At 41.4% G+C, this 19,072-nt stretch overlaps 1 protein-coding gene across 6 annotated transcripts in view; it reads left to right on the forward strand.

The window, feature by feature from the left end:
• Nucleotides 1-12,768, forward strand: part of kank4 (KN motif and ankyrin repeat domains 4) — a 65,783-nt gene extending 53,015 nt beyond the window's left edge. For 3 of the 6 annotated variants that reach the window (XM_067513264.1, XM_067513263.1, XM_067513262.1), the window contains 8 exons: nt 2,230-2,323; nt 4,628-4,897; nt 5,629-5,713; nt 5,857-6,076; nt 6,206-6,348; nt 6,828-7,028; nt 9,093-9,164; nt 9,596-12,768. In XM_067513264.1, coding sequence (XP_067369365.1) covers nt 2,230-2,323; nt 4,628-4,897; nt 5,629-5,713; nt 5,857-6,076; nt 6,206-6,348; nt 6,828-7,028; nt 9,093-9,164; nt 9,596-9,715 — 1,205 coding nt within the window. In that variant the 3' untranslated portion in view covers nt 9,716-12,768. Of the gene's footprint in view, nt 1-2,229; nt 2,324-4,627; nt 4,898-5,248; nt 5,714-5,856; nt 6,077-6,205; nt 6,349-6,827; nt 7,029-9,092; nt 9,165-9,595 lie in introns of those variants that run through there. The other 3 variants (XM_067513265.1, XR_010915017.1, XM_067513267.1) reach the window with 3 other exon arrangements.
• The last annotated feature ends 6,304 nt before the right edge of the window (nt 12,769-19,072 follow it).

The raw sequence follows: 19,072 nt of genomic DNA on the forward strand, positions 1-19,072 counted from the left end.
CACTGTATCTTTGTGGCTGTTGTCTACGTCGTTGACACCTGAGATTCCATTACCGACTTCTTTGACCGTATTAAACACAGAAACCACTACTGTCACATTGGGAAGTCTCATTCTCAGAGAGACTCGCGTTAATCTTTGGATGTTTGTGTGGGCAACTGGAACATCTATCTTACAGAGCCAGAGTGTGTCTAACAGTGAGGGAAGGTTAAATCACACCATTGTTTTATTCATTAGAAGTCAGCTAGAGAAAGTATTCAAATGCCAAATACTGTTAGTTCTGAGCTTCCCCCTCTCTGTGCTTCTCTCTCCTGAGAGATACTGCATGTAAAAGCATCATTCGTCCTAAATGGTGGTCACTGGGATCTTTTCAGGCGGTGGTTTTTGGCTCAAAGCCACATCCTTGCATAAAACATTACAGAGCCTCTGCACCATGTCTGCTGTCGGGCTTGGATCCAGAAAGAGTCAGCAGTGGAGCCCGTGTAGAATCTATTACTGGGTAGTTACAAACATAAGTAGGCCTGACAATGTCAAGGTTGTACGCTGCCCCATAATCCCGACCTGTGTATATATATCAACCTGCAATTACTTTGTGTGGTCCTGAACTGTCTGTAGAGTCAAAGCAACTGCAATAGTCAGCTGATTAAATCCAGCACTCACAGCAAAACAGCTTTTTAGTCTAATTGTCTTCTACTTTCTAAACTGTTCGCATCATCTGGGGTTTAGTTTCACTAAGAATAGTATTTTTTCTCAAGTGTGCTGTTGTCATCTTACATTGGTTTTAATGTTGATGTGGTATGTACAATACAGACGGGGCCAACGCAGGAATTCCACACAGTGTTTTAAGCTGCGCTCGCTTGTATTTCCATTTAGTGGCTCTTTAATATTTAGCTTGTTTTATAAGAGATACACAGATGTTCTCTGACACACAGAAGCGCCCATGAAGCAAGCTCAAGTTGTACATTATGCACTTATGCAATATGAGTATGATGTATTGCATCTACCTAACCTATAGAGAATGTGAAGTTATGTCACGCTGTGTTAACTGCTGGGAGAGGTGGGTGAATCCTTCTGTGAAGTATGCGGTCTCTTTACCTGTGCCTGCTGAAGTGGTTAGAATGAGTTACCTGCCCACCTTGTGTTTGGGCTAAAAGTTGTTTATATTGTTCAAATTTTTATGGAGATGAGAAGACATGGAGAGAATAGGAATAATTATATCCGGCTAAAACGGAATTGCAAAAGCAAACATTTAGAAAGTGTCTTGAAAACGGAATACGGATAAATAAATGGACACTTTTCCAGTGGCTTAATGCAAGACCTGCTAATTCCCAAGCACAGTCCTACTCACAAAGAGAAGTAGCCCCCCCCTCCTCTACTAACCTCTGGCAGCAGCACTGGCTTACTGTGGTGAGGCTTTTCAGAATCACCACAGAAAGTCAGAACACAGCCTCCAGCTTATCAACACAAAGGCAGGGGAATCCTCACAACATGATGCCTGCGTCCTCAGACTGTTGGCACAGCGTGATGTTAACTTCACATTCTTTGTAGTCCTAAAAATGTAATCTGATAATTCCTCATTATCTCAGTTGTGCATAGCTGAGGAAACAATTGCACCCACAGTATAAGATAAAACCTTTCAAAGAGAGGAGTTTGTAGAAATTGCAAATTGGCTGCAAACAATATCCATAGGTGGGGAGTAAAGTCAGTTATATGTAGCTACTTTTTTGGCTTGTCCCGTGAGTTCAGGGTCGCCACAGCAGATCGTTTTGTCTGCATGTTGATTTGGTAAAGTTTTTATTTTATTTTTTTTAAACCGGATGCCCTCCCTGAAGAAAGCCTCCCCGATTTATACCGAGCTTGGAGCCAGCGCTGCGTGGCTGGGGATGGGGACGGGCTATGGGGGGCATCAGTGTCTCACCCAGGGACACTTTGGCATGCGGTTGGAAAGAGCGGAGCGTGAACCTCCATGGTTGGTAGGCGGCCACTCTACCAACTGAGCCCCAGTTTTTACAATGGTACTTACGTGTAGAAATATATTAAAGAAGAAAGATAAAAATACATTAAATTTTTGTTACCCAAAATTAACCATACAATCAGATTTAAAATGTCTTAATGAAGCATTTATTCTGCACACACACACACACACACACACACACACACACTCTTCCTTCCTTCTTCTTTATTTTTATCTCCCTTTCTCTTTGTCTCTGTCCCTGTTCTTCTCTCCACCAGGTCTCAAATCTATAATGAAGAAAAATGGTGTTGCTGACAAGCAAGGGAGCAAGGGAGCCAAGAAAAACCTGAAGTTTGTTGGGGTGAATGGAGGGTAGGTTCTCCTTTTTAATCAGCATCCAATCTCATAAGTGATAAGTATGTTTATGTGGGCTGCATTGTCTTGTTTGGCCTTTGTATAAAAATATGAAATATGATTTTTCCTCTGGTTTGATTTTTTTAAGCATCGGTATTCTTCATTTCAGTTCATCTTTTCATTTCAGTCTTTGCTACTGCAAAATAGTTACAAGTAAAATAAAGACTAATAGTCCCAGATTGTTTGCATGGGGAAAAGAACCGGTCCATCTGTTAATTAAAGTATTCTTTTTTAATTATTTGTCAGAGGATGGCAGCTTTGTCATTGTTTGACCACAGTAACTGTGAACTAAGTCCAGCTGTGTCTCACACATCTGCTTCATTCTGCTCAGTTAAAGACACACTGCCCTGAATTTGACCTCAGTGCTGCTACTGAGAGTGTTAATGCGTGTGAATATGCGTTTGTGTGTGTTTACAAGAGTATGTGCTGACATTATGTGATGTGTGTGTGTGTATTCTATTGCTGGTGATTATGCCTCAGTGCTTTGTGCAAGAATGCTTAGGTGAGCAGTTTCTGATGTCGAATCTGCACATTGTTGTGTATGAATGCAGATGGTACAGTATTTACTGGAGGAACAAAGTTGTGCAGCGGGATTATTCTTTCTGGCTGATTTGATGCTTGTTAGGTGTGTTACGGTTATGAGCTGGGCCACAAACGCTCACACCCACCCACCCACCCACCCACCCACCCACCCACCCACACACCCACCCACACACACACACACACACACACACACACACACACACACACACACACACACATATAGAAATTCCCTAGATGCTTTCTCTAACCTTATACCATAACTTCAGCTAACCGTAGCCATTTGCCTAAACGAAAGCTTAATGTAACCAAAAACCAAGTCTAGTCCTAAAATACAAGTTGATGAACATTTTGGGAGCCAGAAAGTTTCTCAGATGAGAACTTGGTCCCCACAGTGTAATTGCATATACTAACTTTTGCACACGCAGAGCCTGTCTAAGCCACAGCCAGCAAAATCGTTTTTTTGGTTGGTTTCATACATCCTGACACTACGTTCCTTTTTCCCTGCGCACCGTTTCCAGTATTCCTCATGACTTAGTTACCTAGTTGGTGTTTACCTCCTGCATGTGAAAAGAATGGCTGCCATTAGATGTGTTTGGATTCTTACATTCCTGAGCTTCGCTGTTTTATGACCTGCTCGCCTTTGCTCTGTTTTTTATAGCAGTGTTGTGATGTGCCTGTTTTATAATGTTCTTGCAAACATACTGTAAAAATCCTTCACCAGAGGTACTGTAAGGACCGGCTGCTTTATGTGGATGCACTAAGTATGATTAAGATAAGCTTACTGTACCGGATGATCCACATCTTGTTTTTAACTCTTGTTCTGGACAATAAATATGTCTCACTTTCTACAGCTTGATGTCAAAATAATCTGAGCCGAAGTTATTTATAATGAGACAAACATGTCAGACAACAATATTTTTTCTCTCTATCTTTAGGTTTCTGCCCACACCAGGAAGTGGGCTGCTGTTTGTATTTCTTCTTTTTGGATAGTCTAACTTATCTTTGTTCTCCCTTGAGCTCCTCTGGAATCCAGGGAATGTTGTGGCCCCTGAACGTCTCATGGTGTGGTCTCTCTCTTTGTGTGTGTGTGTGTGTGTGTGTCTACAAATAAGCATGAAGCAGCAGCATTTAATATAAGACTTATCTGATCATTGGCCTCAGAGAGCTGCCTTCACAACACACCCCAGTGGTCACACCCACACACATTACACCACCACTGCTCTAAATATAGTATCAGCTGTTTTTACTCAACAAGGTCCTCTTTTGTCCAGTGTTACGTGTGTGTGTGTGTGTGTGCAAACAAACCTATAGATTTTTATGTATATGTTCAACCGTGTGAAGGAAGTTTTGGATATTTGGGCCTGCGTTAAACAAGCTTCTTTTTCATCTCATGCTTGAATTGTAGAGAGTAACGACCTGTCAGTATTTATTTACCCCTGGCCAAAGTTGACTTTACTGCTTTCATGTTAGTTTTAGCTGTTTTGGTATTTCATTTATGTGGCTGCTCGGGTGTGTGTGTAATTTACATGCTTGCTTTTAGAAAAGGAAAAGAAATAGTTAGGCCATGACAGGTAACATGTTGCCTTTCATAAATAAAAGTGTAAGTTTTTTGTAGCGAGCCACAATGTGGAAATGCGTCACCATAAATGGCAAAATCTAAAAGTTATTTCAGGTTCTCTGCAGAAATATGTGTATATATTTATATGCGTCCTCTTTCAGCTATGAGACTACGTCCAGCGAAGAGTCCAGTGGGGATGAGAAGGCGAAGGTGGAGAAGGAGCAAGAAGACAGCTCAGAACCAGAGGTGGAGAAGGAAAAGGAGAAGGAGCCTCAGCCAACAGAGAAATCCGAGGAGGCAGAGACCAAGGGGGAGGATGCAGCTGAACCCTTAGCTGAAGCAGGAGGTGCTGTGGCTGCAGACAAGGAGGTTGAAAGAGGCCTGCTGGATCCAGAGGGCATCCAGTGGTTTTTGGAAGAGCAGGCTGAGGGGTAAGTGGAGCTGCAGAGAATTATAAGCATGCGTTACAGGCTTCCACGAAACAGTAGCTATGTGCAGGTAGCCACATCCGGTGGATGACGATTCAAAGAAACGAGCTGAATAAATCAGTGTAGAATTGATGACGACAATGGTGTCATCCATAAGGCACGAGGGGTTACCGATTTAATGAGTATGAAAATGTGAAACCCAACTGAAAATTAATGGGAGATTTTGAAGCCAAAACACTAATTGATGGGAAATCTTTTGCAAGAACACTGTGGTTTCCTTCCAGCAAAGTTCAAGAGACTTGTTAATCATGTGTTGTCCTCTGCGTCACTGACTGATCACTTATCTGTCTGTAGGTGAACAGGACTGGGGACCCCTGAGAGAAGCAGATCTTACACTAAACTATCAATGAATCAGGACAAACTGTTACCACTGAGGTTTCCATGAATTTGACAGTCTGTCAAACTGTTGGCTGATGTTTGTAATCTGTGCAAGGGTGCAGGACATCTATTTTCAAGTTAAACAAGGAAGAATAGCCAGGTCTTAGCCATATGTTATCCGGACTTGATGGTATTTTCACATTATACCTAAAAAGGCAGTAACGAAAACAATAGGAAGATGGAACAGATGTGGAGTGTGCTGTTTCCAGTGCTGTTTGAAAGTTCTTGCCAAAAAGATATTTAAAAAGAAATTTGATCCCAGACGGGCCTTTTACTTATCTGCTCTTTATTTTCAGGGAGAACGTCGACAAAGGCTTTATGGATGCTTGCCTCTATGTGAGAGACCGTATGGAAGAGGTTTCATCCCCAGATAAAGAAATGGTGATTTTCTTTTTGCTGTTTATCATTCCACACTTCTCCGCGTCCAATCAGATTTCCAGCAGTGATAAAAATCACTGCTTAGCGAACATGCTTCAGGTTCTTTTAGAGCTCTCTGACTTTTTCTCATCTTCCTGTCTCTTCAGCGTCAGGTTTTAGTGGTGCTTTACCAGGAGTGGTTCAGAGTCTCCAGTCAGAAAGAGTCGCAGGCCGACACTGTCAGATCGTACCTGCGACAAGTGGGTTTGACCACACCCACTCTCCTGCCTTACGTTGTTAACTTGACCGACGGCAATGGGAATATGGCCCTCCACTACAGTGTGTCGCATTCAAACTTCCCTGTGGTCAAACTGCTGCTAGATACAGGTGAGATGCAAACACACACACACACACACACAGTGACACACATTAACTCAATGCAGAACAGAAGCAGGTAACCATGCAACTCATTGTACAAAACACTCTCTGTGACTCTGTAAAACACTGTGTATCCAGGCCTGTGTGAAACAGACAATTTCAACAAGGCAGGCTATACTCCAGTGATGCTGGCTGCACTGACAGCTGTTGAGAGCCCCGATGATCTGGAGGTGGCACAACAACTGTTGAGACTGGGTGACGTCAATGCACACTCCAGACAGGTAAATGAGCTCACACTGACACATCAGTCACCCGTTTTAATGAGCATCTAGAGATTTGCTGTGTTGTTTTTTTGTGTGTCATTGCGGTAAAGGAAGTTGCATTTTTGGCACAGCGAGTGGAATTTAATAAATCCTCTGGGGAAATTCGAACATGCTAGGAGTGGGTCACTTTACAAGAACCAGAGCCTTTTTTTTCCCCCTCAAAAACAAGGCCATCTTTCGTGTGAACAAAGCAAAATGTACCAAAGGCTACAGACGCATCCTAAAGTCATGGGAACCTTTTGCACATGGTTACTTTACTTTAACATTTGCAAAGATGAATGAGCTTCGGAGACGTTGAGATTGTGTCACTCCCATCTCCTCTATGCCTCTTTTCCTCCCTCATCCCTGCCGTTGCGTCTCTCTTAAACGTTTTCATTATGTCTCCTCATAGCTGCCTTCACCGTTCTAATTCTCTCTGTTTTTCTCTCTTTCTCCAGGCGGGCCAGACGGCTCTCATGCTCGCAGTGAGCCACGGCCGCGTTGCCATGGTGAAATTGCTCCTTAGCTGCGGCGCAGATGTAAATGCCCAGGACCGCGAGGGATCTACGGCCCTCATGTGCGCCAGCGAACATGGACACACACACATTGCTCGTCTGCTGCTGGAGACAGGAGGCTGTGACATCGGCCTCAAAGATAAGGTACCGTTAACAGTGTGTATTGCAATTACATTTATTAAAATAACATACTCTATTGGAAGAGGAGAGGTCTTCTGGGTGTGATGTCCCATCCAGTTTAACATGTAAAACCTTTTTGCCATCTTGTTCAGATGACCTATGCTCTCTCTCTGGGAACTCTGTCTCTCTCAAAACGCTTTCTTTTTTCTTGTAACTGGACATATTAAATAAAAATAAAACAGTTGGTTTTAGTTTTTTAATTCTTTCAAAAAGTTTAGTTCTTCATCAATCACGGCTTTATGTCAAATGATGTGACGCTTATAGCACACAAGTTGCAGAAACAATGCTTAGCGCCTGGCTCACACATACTGCAGAACACGCCACTAAATATTAGGCCAGTCCTGCGTCATGTACAGCCGTACAGTGTCTGGGGCCTGGCCCACACACAGTAGATTGATTGTTCAACCCAGTGCATTATTGATTTCTCTAGATTGTTGATTCTCCTCTGCAGCCTGAGTTGCCCTGTCGGCGAATGGCCACATCACGGCAGGGTGCCTTGTACTGCCAGTGCAATTGTGCGTTTGTAAAAACTGCTGTTAACTCTGATGCAACGCTGCTGCTGCTGCATCTCATGTGGCTTTTTCACCTCCACACCTGCATCCACCTGCAGGCTTAGACTCCACTTCCTAAAAGATGAACATATTGTCCCACCTCATTGGGCAGCACACAACCTGTCTGCTGCTTATGCTTTTAACAACTGGCCCAAATCTTGAAATAGAGTATTTGTGGCGTCAGAGTTCACTGCATTGTTTCATCTGAATTTGAATGCAGCCTGTGGATGAGTACGAAAATCTAAAACTAACATTTACAATAAATCCACATTGCGCCTCTGTTATATCATAAGCTGTGTGACTCCATGACAACCCATGCACACAAACTGTATTAAGTGATAAATGTTGACAAATGTTATCTGAAGACTGAGAAAATAAGCAGGTCTGAATAGTCAAGCAGATTGTTTAGCAGGTTGCTGTAATGTACGCAAAGGTACTTTGCATTCACACAGGTTTGAGACTTCAGGGGTCCCTTGAGACATGCTGTGGGGTCTTTGTGAGTGTGCAGCCTTGTCAGTGCTGGTTTGCTGTAGTGTCTAATATCCAGTCTTTGATGGAAAGAATAAATGGATGCAGTGTAAGAAACCCTGTGAGAATGATGCAGGAAACTACAAACAGTGAGTAAAAACACTGCCGGTTTAGTCACAAAGGATAATTTACAGCTGTGTGTCCTAACTGATGTCTCAGTGTTAATTATTCAAGCAAAGCCATCTACATTTATTTATAAGGCCTCTTGGAAACCCAAGTGGTAACTCAAAGTACCGAGCAATCCCAGCCCCAAGAATTAAAACATGTAGAAGCTGAATAATAATGAAAAGGCTAATCACATGAACAAGACAATAAAAACAGAATATAATAGAGATCATTTTAACTCCTGTGTCATCAGGAAGCCCATTCCAGAGAGATGGGCCTAAATAATGAAATGGCCCATCTGAAGATCTTGAACTTATTCTAGACACAAATAGGAGGCTGATGTGAGAAGATCTAAGTCGGCTGGATGGACATACGTTTGTGAGCAAGTCAATATATTTGGGATCGAGACCATTTAATGCCTTATTGAGCAGTGAAAGGATTTGTGATTAAACCAGAAATAGACAGGAAGTCAAAAAACTGAGAAGCTGGTGAAGAGATTTTAATATGCTCACACACGGCAATATATGTCCATACTTATAAGTTAATGTAAGAAACCTGGCTTCAGCCTTCAGTATTAGCATTAGCGTTGATAATGTTCTGTTTTAGCAATTTAGCTACAATAGAAAAAAAAAACATGCTTTCAAGAGATTTGAGACAAGAGAGTGTTTTTTTTTCCCCAGCTGCATTGAGAATGTTATCCTCAAGGACAAAATATACATTCAGCATTTTAATTTCTGAGTTCAATTTTGCTTGTAGGGAAAAATTACTTAAACACATAATGTTGCATAATCTCTGTCTGTTGTTGACCACTTCAAACATCTTTTTCTTGTATTGCTTCAACAAGAAAGAACATAATACTCTGATCAGTGAACGATACTACTACAGTCTTGAAACATGCCTCCAGTTAGGCATCAAGGTGAGAGCATATCATTTATAACTAGTAGATACAAAAAAATAACCTCTTAGGAGCAAAACATTTACAAAGGATTAATATAAGAGTCTTCTTTTATCGAAGTGGTAAAGTTTGATTGATCAGTTTCCTGTTTATTTTGCCTTGGAGCATTTCTATTTCCTTTTGATTTAATTTTTTATTGTTTTTACCCTGGTTTATTACCAGGGCGATTTCTGCCCGGGACAAACAAGCTCTCTCTGCAAATCATAGCACTTAGTGTTTTACCTTTCTGGAAATACCAAGACTTAGTTTCAGATGTTTCCACCGTGGGCCTGTATCAGTGCAGCAGCAGCATTTAGTATTTAGCAGTCCAGTGTCCAGCTGCTAGACAACACTGCCACTGTCAGGATGAGAACAGTCACTGCGGTGTGTTTCCTGTCTGTGTTTTTCCTCAGAATGGTCAGACGGCACTGTTGGTGGCAGAAACAGCCACCCACCAGGACATAGTTGACCTTCTGAAGGCCCACGCTGAGATCCGAAGCTCTGAGCCCTCATGTACCACAGACCTCCTCTGAGCCAGGCCCACCCTGTTTACTCTTCCAAACCACTTCAGCTCGCTGACCACAACCCTTCCATTTCAAGACCCTCGGCAAATAGAAAGAAACAGCTGAAATGAAGACACGGTGACAACATACAGGACATCCTCAGTATGAGCAGAGGAAGGGATGAACGTGTTCTCTTAACCGTGGAACTTCGGGAGCTCTGCGAGTGGAGCCTTCAACATTTCTCTTCCACATCTCTGCCAACATGCCCCATGGGTGTTTATGGATATGCTGCATCAACCACTCAGTGGACAGACAACAAAAGGGGCCAGTCGCATTGATGATAACACATTGCCATGGTAACAAGTGTGATTGACAGGATATTAAGTAGGGGACAGGGTGAGAATATAAATAAAGAGCAGAGATTGAAGAACTGGCAAGAACTGCTGCTTCCTATCATCAAACTAGCTCTTCAAGCAAAATACTAAGCACATAATCTACCTTTTAAATATGATATTGAATATGGTATTATCTCTATTTTTTTCTTTTATGACATTGACATCACTCGTGTCATATTTGGACATAAGCCATTACTGAGAGCATAGTATATGTAGAATGTTATTCTAACAGATAATAATCACGTAAAAACACAGAAATTGTATTTTCTATTGCACTTTTATATTGTGTTTGTGTACAGTAATTATAATCCAAAAGAAACCATATATCTCCAAAAGTGTGAATTGAAAATTACAGTAATAGACTAGAAATTCTGGTTAAATTTCCCCTTTTTAAGTGGATGTTTTGCATCATTCAGCGTATCGTAATAATTTTTCACATTTGATGTGACTGATCATCATCTGTGAACGATTTAAAACTAAATGGTTTAGTGGATGATAAAATGCTTCTGTTGGACCCAAACGAAACGATTTTTATAACCAGATTATAAGTAGAGTAAAGTCTTCTCGCAAGGAAGATTGTGCCGTTCAGAAGGTGCTGCATGCACATACAGCTAACCCCCCCTCCCCCGCTGGCTGTCTTAGAGTACGAAAGCAGTATGTTGTAATACTGTCTGTTCTCATGGTCTCTTTCAAATATTATATATACAGTATATATGTCTTGTTCCCCTGCTTGTTTCAAATCAAATCACGTATGCAACTGCTACAAAATGCACAATGGATATCAGGCTGGCTGTGACACATTCCAAGAAAAAAAAATGTAGCAAGTCCAAATAAACTGGCAAAGATCATGGGAATAGGAGACGCTGACTCTGTGGATGTGACGGAGATTGGAGGAAGTGTGGATATTTTTAGCACGTGTGACTAAAACATTTAAATCACTTAAAAAAAAAAACCTTGAACACAAAGATCTGATCAGCCTCTTTCATCAAATTACTAACACGAGTTCATCCTGTTCCGGCCTCCAGGCGTTCATATTAAAAACGGGTAAACTGACGAGATGTTAATACCAAGAGGATGGAGGGTCTTTATTTTTTTTTGTGTTGTTGTTGTTCACAAGAAGCAATATCGAGAGAGATGAAGTTAATCAGAAACTAGGTGGAGTTAGTGACTTTCCTTAATCAGGTGACTTAGGGAGGAGATGTTTTCTCCTGTTTACCACAGAACTACACCCGTATTCCTAAAGTATCGTAAAGCACCAGTACTGGTCTGATTAAATGTTTACAATTCAGTATTTCCCCCCGAGTGACCACTGGAGATGTCAAACAGATCACTGAGTTTACAAGATAACAACAGAATCAATACCTTCATCAGCCTTGGTCTATAACTGCACTTGTGTCACTTTTTTTGGAACCACCCTTTCAAATATGATCCATTTTGCCGGGGTCACTTAAGGTGGAATTAAAGAGGAATTCAGCTCAGATGAACAGCGGCCGTGTACAGTACAGCAAGCGGCCATTTTCTGTTTAGGCCAAACCCCAGACAGCTCATCAAGTCTCTGAGCATGGATCCCAATAAACCCTGGAGAATATTTATCTTCTGACTTCCAAGGTCCTTCCTATAACTATTTAACTGTTAATGTTATATAGCTGCATTCCAAATGTTGTGATGTTCTCTGGTCATTCTTGTTTCTGAGATGCAGGGGGATGTGACCCTGATCATGAGCGAATACTCTCTCATTCCTGGACACCTTCTAAATATGGGTGCTAACAAAGAACTATGTAAAGTGGCACGAAAACAGACTTCCTATAAAGTATTGTACAAAGTGGCAGCATTTGCAGTGGGAATGTTTCAACGGTGGCTTAGCGTTCAAATCCCCTTCATTTGTCGAGTAGCATTCAGCAACTCGGAATCTAACTCTGTTCAGTACATCAGGTAATTATTGGTTGTCTGCATATTAAGGGAATTAGAATAAATTAATTAGAATCTGTTTAGCCTCCCATAACACAGACAGCTAAATGATGATCTCTTCTGTGTTGTGATAAGTATCTTATATATTTGGTCTTCCGTGCCTGTGTATTACATCCATATGGTTAATCCAGTGTGACCCAGATATAATAAGGTTTCATAACTGGCTGAGCACCAAAGACCCAAAATCAAATCTGTATCACATAGGGTTAAAAATGTATTTTATCTATATTTTCTGATCTTGTAAATCCAGCCAAATACATGTGCGCACAGTATTGTGAACAATATATAACAAGTATTGTCTGACCGTTTGCTCTAAAAATTATATGAAGTATTTATTCCAAATGCTATATTTTTACCATATATAGTATACTTATGTGTGCATGGACAAATATTCCATGGGTTCTGTTGGAGAGGGGCTTTGGATGACTAGAAATTTTGCACCCAACGTTAATTGAGTGGATGGTACATGGATGTGGTATTTGTTGAGGATGTGGATGCGGTATGTGCCCGTTAATGCCTCCCGTGGGGAAAACACGAAACAGATCTGAACAGATTTAAGCTACGAGGGCGACATTCCTGTTGTTCGAATACCCTCCTGAAGATTCGAGTCTATGAATATGACAGATTCAAATGTAAAAATCTGTATGTGTATTCATTATACAACAGGCTTGTATGTTACAAATCAGAGAACTACTTCTAAATAAATAAATATGAATCAAAGTAGTAAGTTGTGTTATATTCTTTCATTCCCAACAGATAAAAGCAGCTGCAGAGTTACAGTAAGAAGTAACACTGGTGCCTCAGTCGTAGAGCACTGGGTTGGGATGTGTAAGGCTGCGGCAGGGGGGGCATCCGGCGTAAAAACTCATGTTGTGCTGCGGCGACCCCTAAAGGGAGAAGCCCAAAGCCGTTGGATACGTAATCTAAACCTAATGTTGACCTTTATAAAGCACTTTGATGTTGTGGGAGCCATAGTGACAAAATTCCATCAGTTTGTTTTATTACCCTGTCAGGAATTTCCATTGACTTACATTCATTTTGCAGTCTTTACATAACCTGAACCATAGCCAGTGCTTTAAATAATAAAATGCAGCTGCGTACAAGCTGCTGCATGTCTCACTCCAGGACACTTCAACATATGGAAGAGGAGCCAGGAATCGATTGCTCTACCTGCTGGGCCACGTTCGCCCCCTTTACTAACTTGAAACCAGTCCCGTCTAAAAAGCAGTGGCTGACCAGACGAGGACCAGATGCTGAGACACACCCTCACAAATAAGTGTGTAAAAACATTTTGGGCCACACCGTGTAACAAACACACACACAACTTACTGTTATGCTACAGCAGTTAAATGGATGAACAAATGCTGCAGCACGGAAAGCAGGCCTCTATTCACAATTGGTGAATATTCTTTACTCATTTTTCCTGCTCACTTCCAAAATGAATCATCTAGACGTCTATTTGACATATGCCACCTAAAACAGATTAATACCAAAAGACTGTTTGCATCCTGATGAGCCTTATCTCATGAATAAGCATATTATGCAGCGAGACATTATTATTATAACTATAATATATAACTCACAGCTATAAGGTCCCTGCTCCCGGTTGTGGCCAGTTTCCTCCCATAGTCCAAATTGACTCCAAATTGCTTATAAATGTGTTAATAGTTGGCTGTGTGTGTATGTCACTCTATGTTGGTCCTGAGATAGACGGGTGACCAGTTCACGGAGTACAACCACCTCTCCCCTAATGACAACTGCCATAGACTCCAGCACCCTTTATGAAAATGGATGAATGGAAGCTGTAGCCACGATCTTCTAATATGTTTTTTAATATAATCACTGTATCCTGTCCTAAAAGCTGAGTGTATGTGTGTGTGTGAAATGAAATGGGTGTAATGAAAACCAGAATCCAGAAGAGGGCGCTATCATTATGCAGTAGGAACACAGAACCTCTGAGATATTTCCTTCTGGACTTGAAAATTTTTCATCTTTCTAACCAAAAGGCTTCTGCAGTGTTGACTGACTAGTGGGTGGTTATAAATATTTAAACACACACACACACACACACAGATCATTCTCATGACAGGTGACTGTGTTTAACAATGATAGAAACCAAGGTCAGAACGGGGGACTCAGGGTTAAAGGGCTTCTCAGCTGCTAGTTTTTGACTTTGTACCTGTCTGTGTCCTATGATTTGGATACCTGACACTGACTGAGTGGTGCTTCTCACACTGCTTTCTGTGTTGGGTAATGAGAAAACATAAGCTGCTAATCAGTGGAGGAACAAGTGCTCAGAACAAAGTGCAAACAGCCACTTTAAAGATAAGTCATTACAAGTAACAGGTCACTTCAATGACGCATGAGGCACGTTGTACAACGTACTACGTTTATTCTAAAACCACGTTTTAACTGTTAGGCCACTACATTTAGCTCACACTCACGAAGGTCAGCTGATGATCTCGATCAGTTTAAAGACATTCCTCAATAATCAGTCGTCTCTGAAGCACTGACGTTTCTATTTGAAGTCTTCGGAGTCAACATGAGGGACGATTAGCTGCGCCAGTCATTAGATAACCTTGATCGGTGAGCCACGGTAGCTGCTTGATTTCCTCAGGGACCATGTCTGCATTCAGGCACCTGCTCTCAATAGACTTTGTGTCTTTCTTTGTCAAATGTTTCCTTTGTTCTGGAGCTCAGCTTATTGAGGAATTAGTTTATTTATTTATTTAATTAATTAGGGCTGTAATTTGGCCTCTTTCATTTTCCCAGCCACTTATGTCACATCCTCCTTGTGTTTGTCACATTTCTATTTCACACTAAAGAGAAAACATTTATGTGAAAACAACACCAGTAATTCACTCAAGATTGCAAATGGACCAGCAATACAGGGGATCGTTTTATTTCTCCTACTGAGGACAGTATATCTGTTAAGCATTGGTTTGGTAGATATGAAAGACGAGTAAGATGAGGAAAAGAGAAAACTTCAAACACCCACTAACATGACTCAAGCTATTAAAAAAAAAAAGGACAGCTACAAAGAATTAAGATTAATTTTTTTTTAAACTTTACACTTTACAGTTTGGTACCACCTGTAATTTCTGCAAGATCAAATCTTTCCAACTTTTGATTTATGTTGCTTTAATGTTGTTTTTATTCATTTTGGAGTGTGTGAACATCTAAAATGCAGCTGAAAAATGGGGATTTTTCAGATTGAGACAGTGAGCCAGCAGAACTGAGAGGGACTAGTAACTGTATACCGGGCTAATTCAAACACAAAAATACTGTGTGTGAATATTCACACCAAGTTTACTGCTATTCTAAACGAACCCATTAGTGACACATATAAGACGTATCACAACAATAAAAATATTTTATTGGATTGACTTAATTGATTAAAACCAGACGGTAAAATTCATTTTTACAGGAAACAGATGGGTGTTTATCACAAACTAAGGAGAAGAGTGATTTGCTCTTAAGTGAAGTGGACGATGTATTAGTTTCTGAGTTGTTCCAGCTGCAGCAAGTACACAAAACCCACACCACTGTGTTTTAATGCATATACATAAACATGTTCATGCTCAAACACACGCGCACACGCACGGGCAATTTTCAATTTCCCTACACACACTCAGGATAGTATGAAAGAGGATAATGAGTAAAAATGATGCTCGCTCCACTCATCAACTGCCGTTTGGAAGCCGGGGGATTGTGAATATGAAGGCTTAACAGGCTGGCTGCAAATGAGATTTACGATGCATCGGGGTCTGGACGCCCTCACCTGTCCCAGCAGGTTGAAAATTTAATTAAATTTGTTTCTCACAAATATGCAAAGATATCATCTGCAGCACAAAAGGGTAAAATATTTGTTGTGATGTTTTTGTTTTTGTTGCTGTGACACCCGACGCCATTTAGAAAAGGAAGTAAGGCCTTCACAGGAGGTGAAGAGTGAGCCCATCACCGAACCAGAATGTGTGTGTATTATATGGATGCCCTCAAACTCAACTCGCAGCGGGCTCCTGTGCCAGACCATTACACTGATATACAGTCTTCATATGTAAATGTGTCTTTGTGCTTAGCAGTAATCCACCTCCTCATTAATGCATATGAACATACAGTATGGAAAAATATGGGGCAAATGCTCATATACTGTATAAGCACCGAACACAGAAGTGATTCTAATCTGAATTGCAGATGTTTTTTGTGGACCTCTCTGTCTGCCAGCGCCATGATGATGAGCCGCCCTCGTTAGCGTGGAGACTTTTAGCTGTAATTATCTGGTAATGGCACTTAGCCCATCGACTCCTCCTCTAGTGTGTTCCATTCAGTGTTCAGACGCAAACACACACACGGTGGCATGCATCTCGACAGACAGACACAAACACAAACAGTGACATGTGTGCACACACAGCTGGATGGACACCCGCGGAGATAGACAAAGAAAGGAACTCAGACGAACAGAAATAGACAAACATTAATACCTACATACACACATAACAAATGGAGAAAATGAAAACATGGACAGACACACACACACACACACTGAAACCCATAGAGTATGCCATATCCCTGCTTCTCTTTGCTCTGTCTGCCCCCATGGCTAATCTGTGCAATTTATTATCCAGGAGATAATAGGAACTGTCATCCATGAAGCAGAGTAGGGAGGGAGCGAAAGAGACAGAAGGGTGGCCGTGTGCTCACTGCATTTCTAAACACAAAGAGACTTGAGTGCAATAACTTTATGAGACCACATGTAGCATATTAATTGCTCCTTTCAGGATGTCCAAACACCTTATCTCTGCAACAAAAAGGCACCACACTGGGAAAATGTTAGAGGGAAAGTGCTGATAGAGGTAAAACCAAAACGGGCCGAGAGAGACGAGGAGTGAAAGACAGTCAAAGAGAGGGGAAATGGTGGTGGGAGGTCTACAGGGGGCCCGGGGAGGATTGCTGCCTCCAGCCAGCAGGGGCAGCAGTTTTACATGAGTTCAACAAACGTTGATTCAGTGCATGTGTTTACATATGGAAAACCCATCCATCCATTATCTTTACCACTTATTGTGTTCAGGGTCGCAGGGCTGCTGGGGCCTATCCCAATTGTCAATGGGTGAGGGGCTGGGCCATCCCTGGACAGGTCTCCAGTCTTGCTCAGGGCCAAAACAGAGAGACCTACAAAGACAGACAACCATTCACACTCACATTCACGGCTACGGGCAACTTAGAGTCACCATGTAACGTAACATGCATCTCTTGGGACTGTGGGAGGAAACCGGACCCGGAGGAAACCCGAACAAGCATGAGGAGAAATATATTAGTAAAAAGGTGCTTGTTTAATAATTAGATAATTTTATATTAACTGAATTGCAAATATGTATTTGTAAGATTTGTAAATGTAATTGAAAGGCTGAAAACTTGTAGTATATTGCTTAGTTATCCTCCGAAAAATAAACTCACAGGAAGTGGTTAAGGTCTTCACCCAGGTGTCATCTACATATCTGAAGCAGTGGGTTGGTGCTGTCCCCGGGAAGGAGCTGATTGCTTTCTTCTCCACTTTCTTCGTGGGTAGATTGGCAACAATGCCGGAGAACTCATGGCACAGCCATGGTTCTGTCTGTAGAAGTCACCTCTGTAGGGGAAGTATGTGGTGTTCAGACACAAGTCCAGGAAGGAGCAGATCTGATCCGGGTTGAGGTTGCTTGTGGTGTGCAGGGTGTTGTCCTCTTCTAGTCTTTTCCTAACGACTGCCAGGGCATCGGTGGTGAGGATGCTGGCGAAGAGCGAAGTGACAACAAAGGATACTATGGTTTCATCAGCATCCGGTTTCTGCTCCCTGACTCCGGCTACAAAATCCTCTGAGTTTTTGTACGTGGTGGTCAGTGCGTCCAACTGGAACTGGAACATAATCACCCACTGATTATGTTCCGTGTTGGCAGTTTAGTTGCAGAGGAACATAATTTGGATGAGACAGGGTTGACTCCAGCTCCTAAAAGAGCTGACAATCTACCGCAACTTCCTACTGCTTCACCCGTTTCATCACTTTGTGCTGGTGAGAGCAGGGAGAAAGTACCGTAAACTAAAATGCTGCTCTTAATCTGAGGGAAACTGAAAAGTTGTTTGAGACTCATTTCAGATTATAATCTGATGTTTTTATGCCCCGATTAGTTCCCTGAAAATGAGATTTATACTCTAAGCCAAAACAAACTTAACTCCCGATAGCACAGTTCACAATAATTGTTTTGGTCCAGTCTCAGTTAGTTCTGAATACCAAGAAAACTATATCTGATTAAAGTTCACACCTCTATCGTCATTTCATTTTCTTTCCATCTGCATCTCCACATTTTATTACATGCGATTATTAAAAGTACATCAGTGTTTCCGTTACTGGCAGTGAGTCAATCGTAGCCATTAGTACTAATGATACCATGTGAGCAGCTAGCCAGATATTTTTCGGCCAATGAAATGACTGGTTTAGGGATTTATATGGCATGTCCGTATCAAAGGGTAGAAATGCCAGGCTTTGTGTTTAGGGGCTTAATGACATCTAAACTCAGTAATTCTACAGAATTGCAGGCCAGTTTCCCAAGATTTATCTAAGTGGAGTTATTTCTGTGGAATAATATCAGAATTTATGGCATTTCACTGTTTTTAACCATCCAGAAATCTTTTGCTCACACTCATGGCTGTGGATCCATTGTGTGTTCAGGTTCATCAGGGACACCTACAGAAAGGTTTATCATTAAAACGTAAAAACAAATTGGGTTTTGCTCTTATTCTAACAAATTTATGTCTCTGTAAGATTAGTTCAGTTACACTTAGATTCATTTTGAAGGTCTGAGAGTTTTGAAGGTCTGAGATTAAACTACAGAATGTTTCCTTTCAGCTGAGATCAAGGATGTGAGTTCAGTACAGTCATAAAATATTTTAACCTCCAAAAAACAATAAACAAAACAAAAAACACCACAGGAACAAATTGAAACATGCAACTGAAATTGTGCCATGGTTTTATTCAGGAGTTTTCTCAGGG

This window comes from Channa argus, chromosome 8 (genome assembly GCF_033026475.1).
Source record: "Channa argus isolate prfri chromosome 8, Channa argus male v1.0, whole genome shotgun sequence".
In the NCBI taxonomy this organism is placed as follows: Eukaryota; Metazoa; Chordata; class Actinopteri; order Anabantiformes; family Channidae; genus Channa; species Channa argus.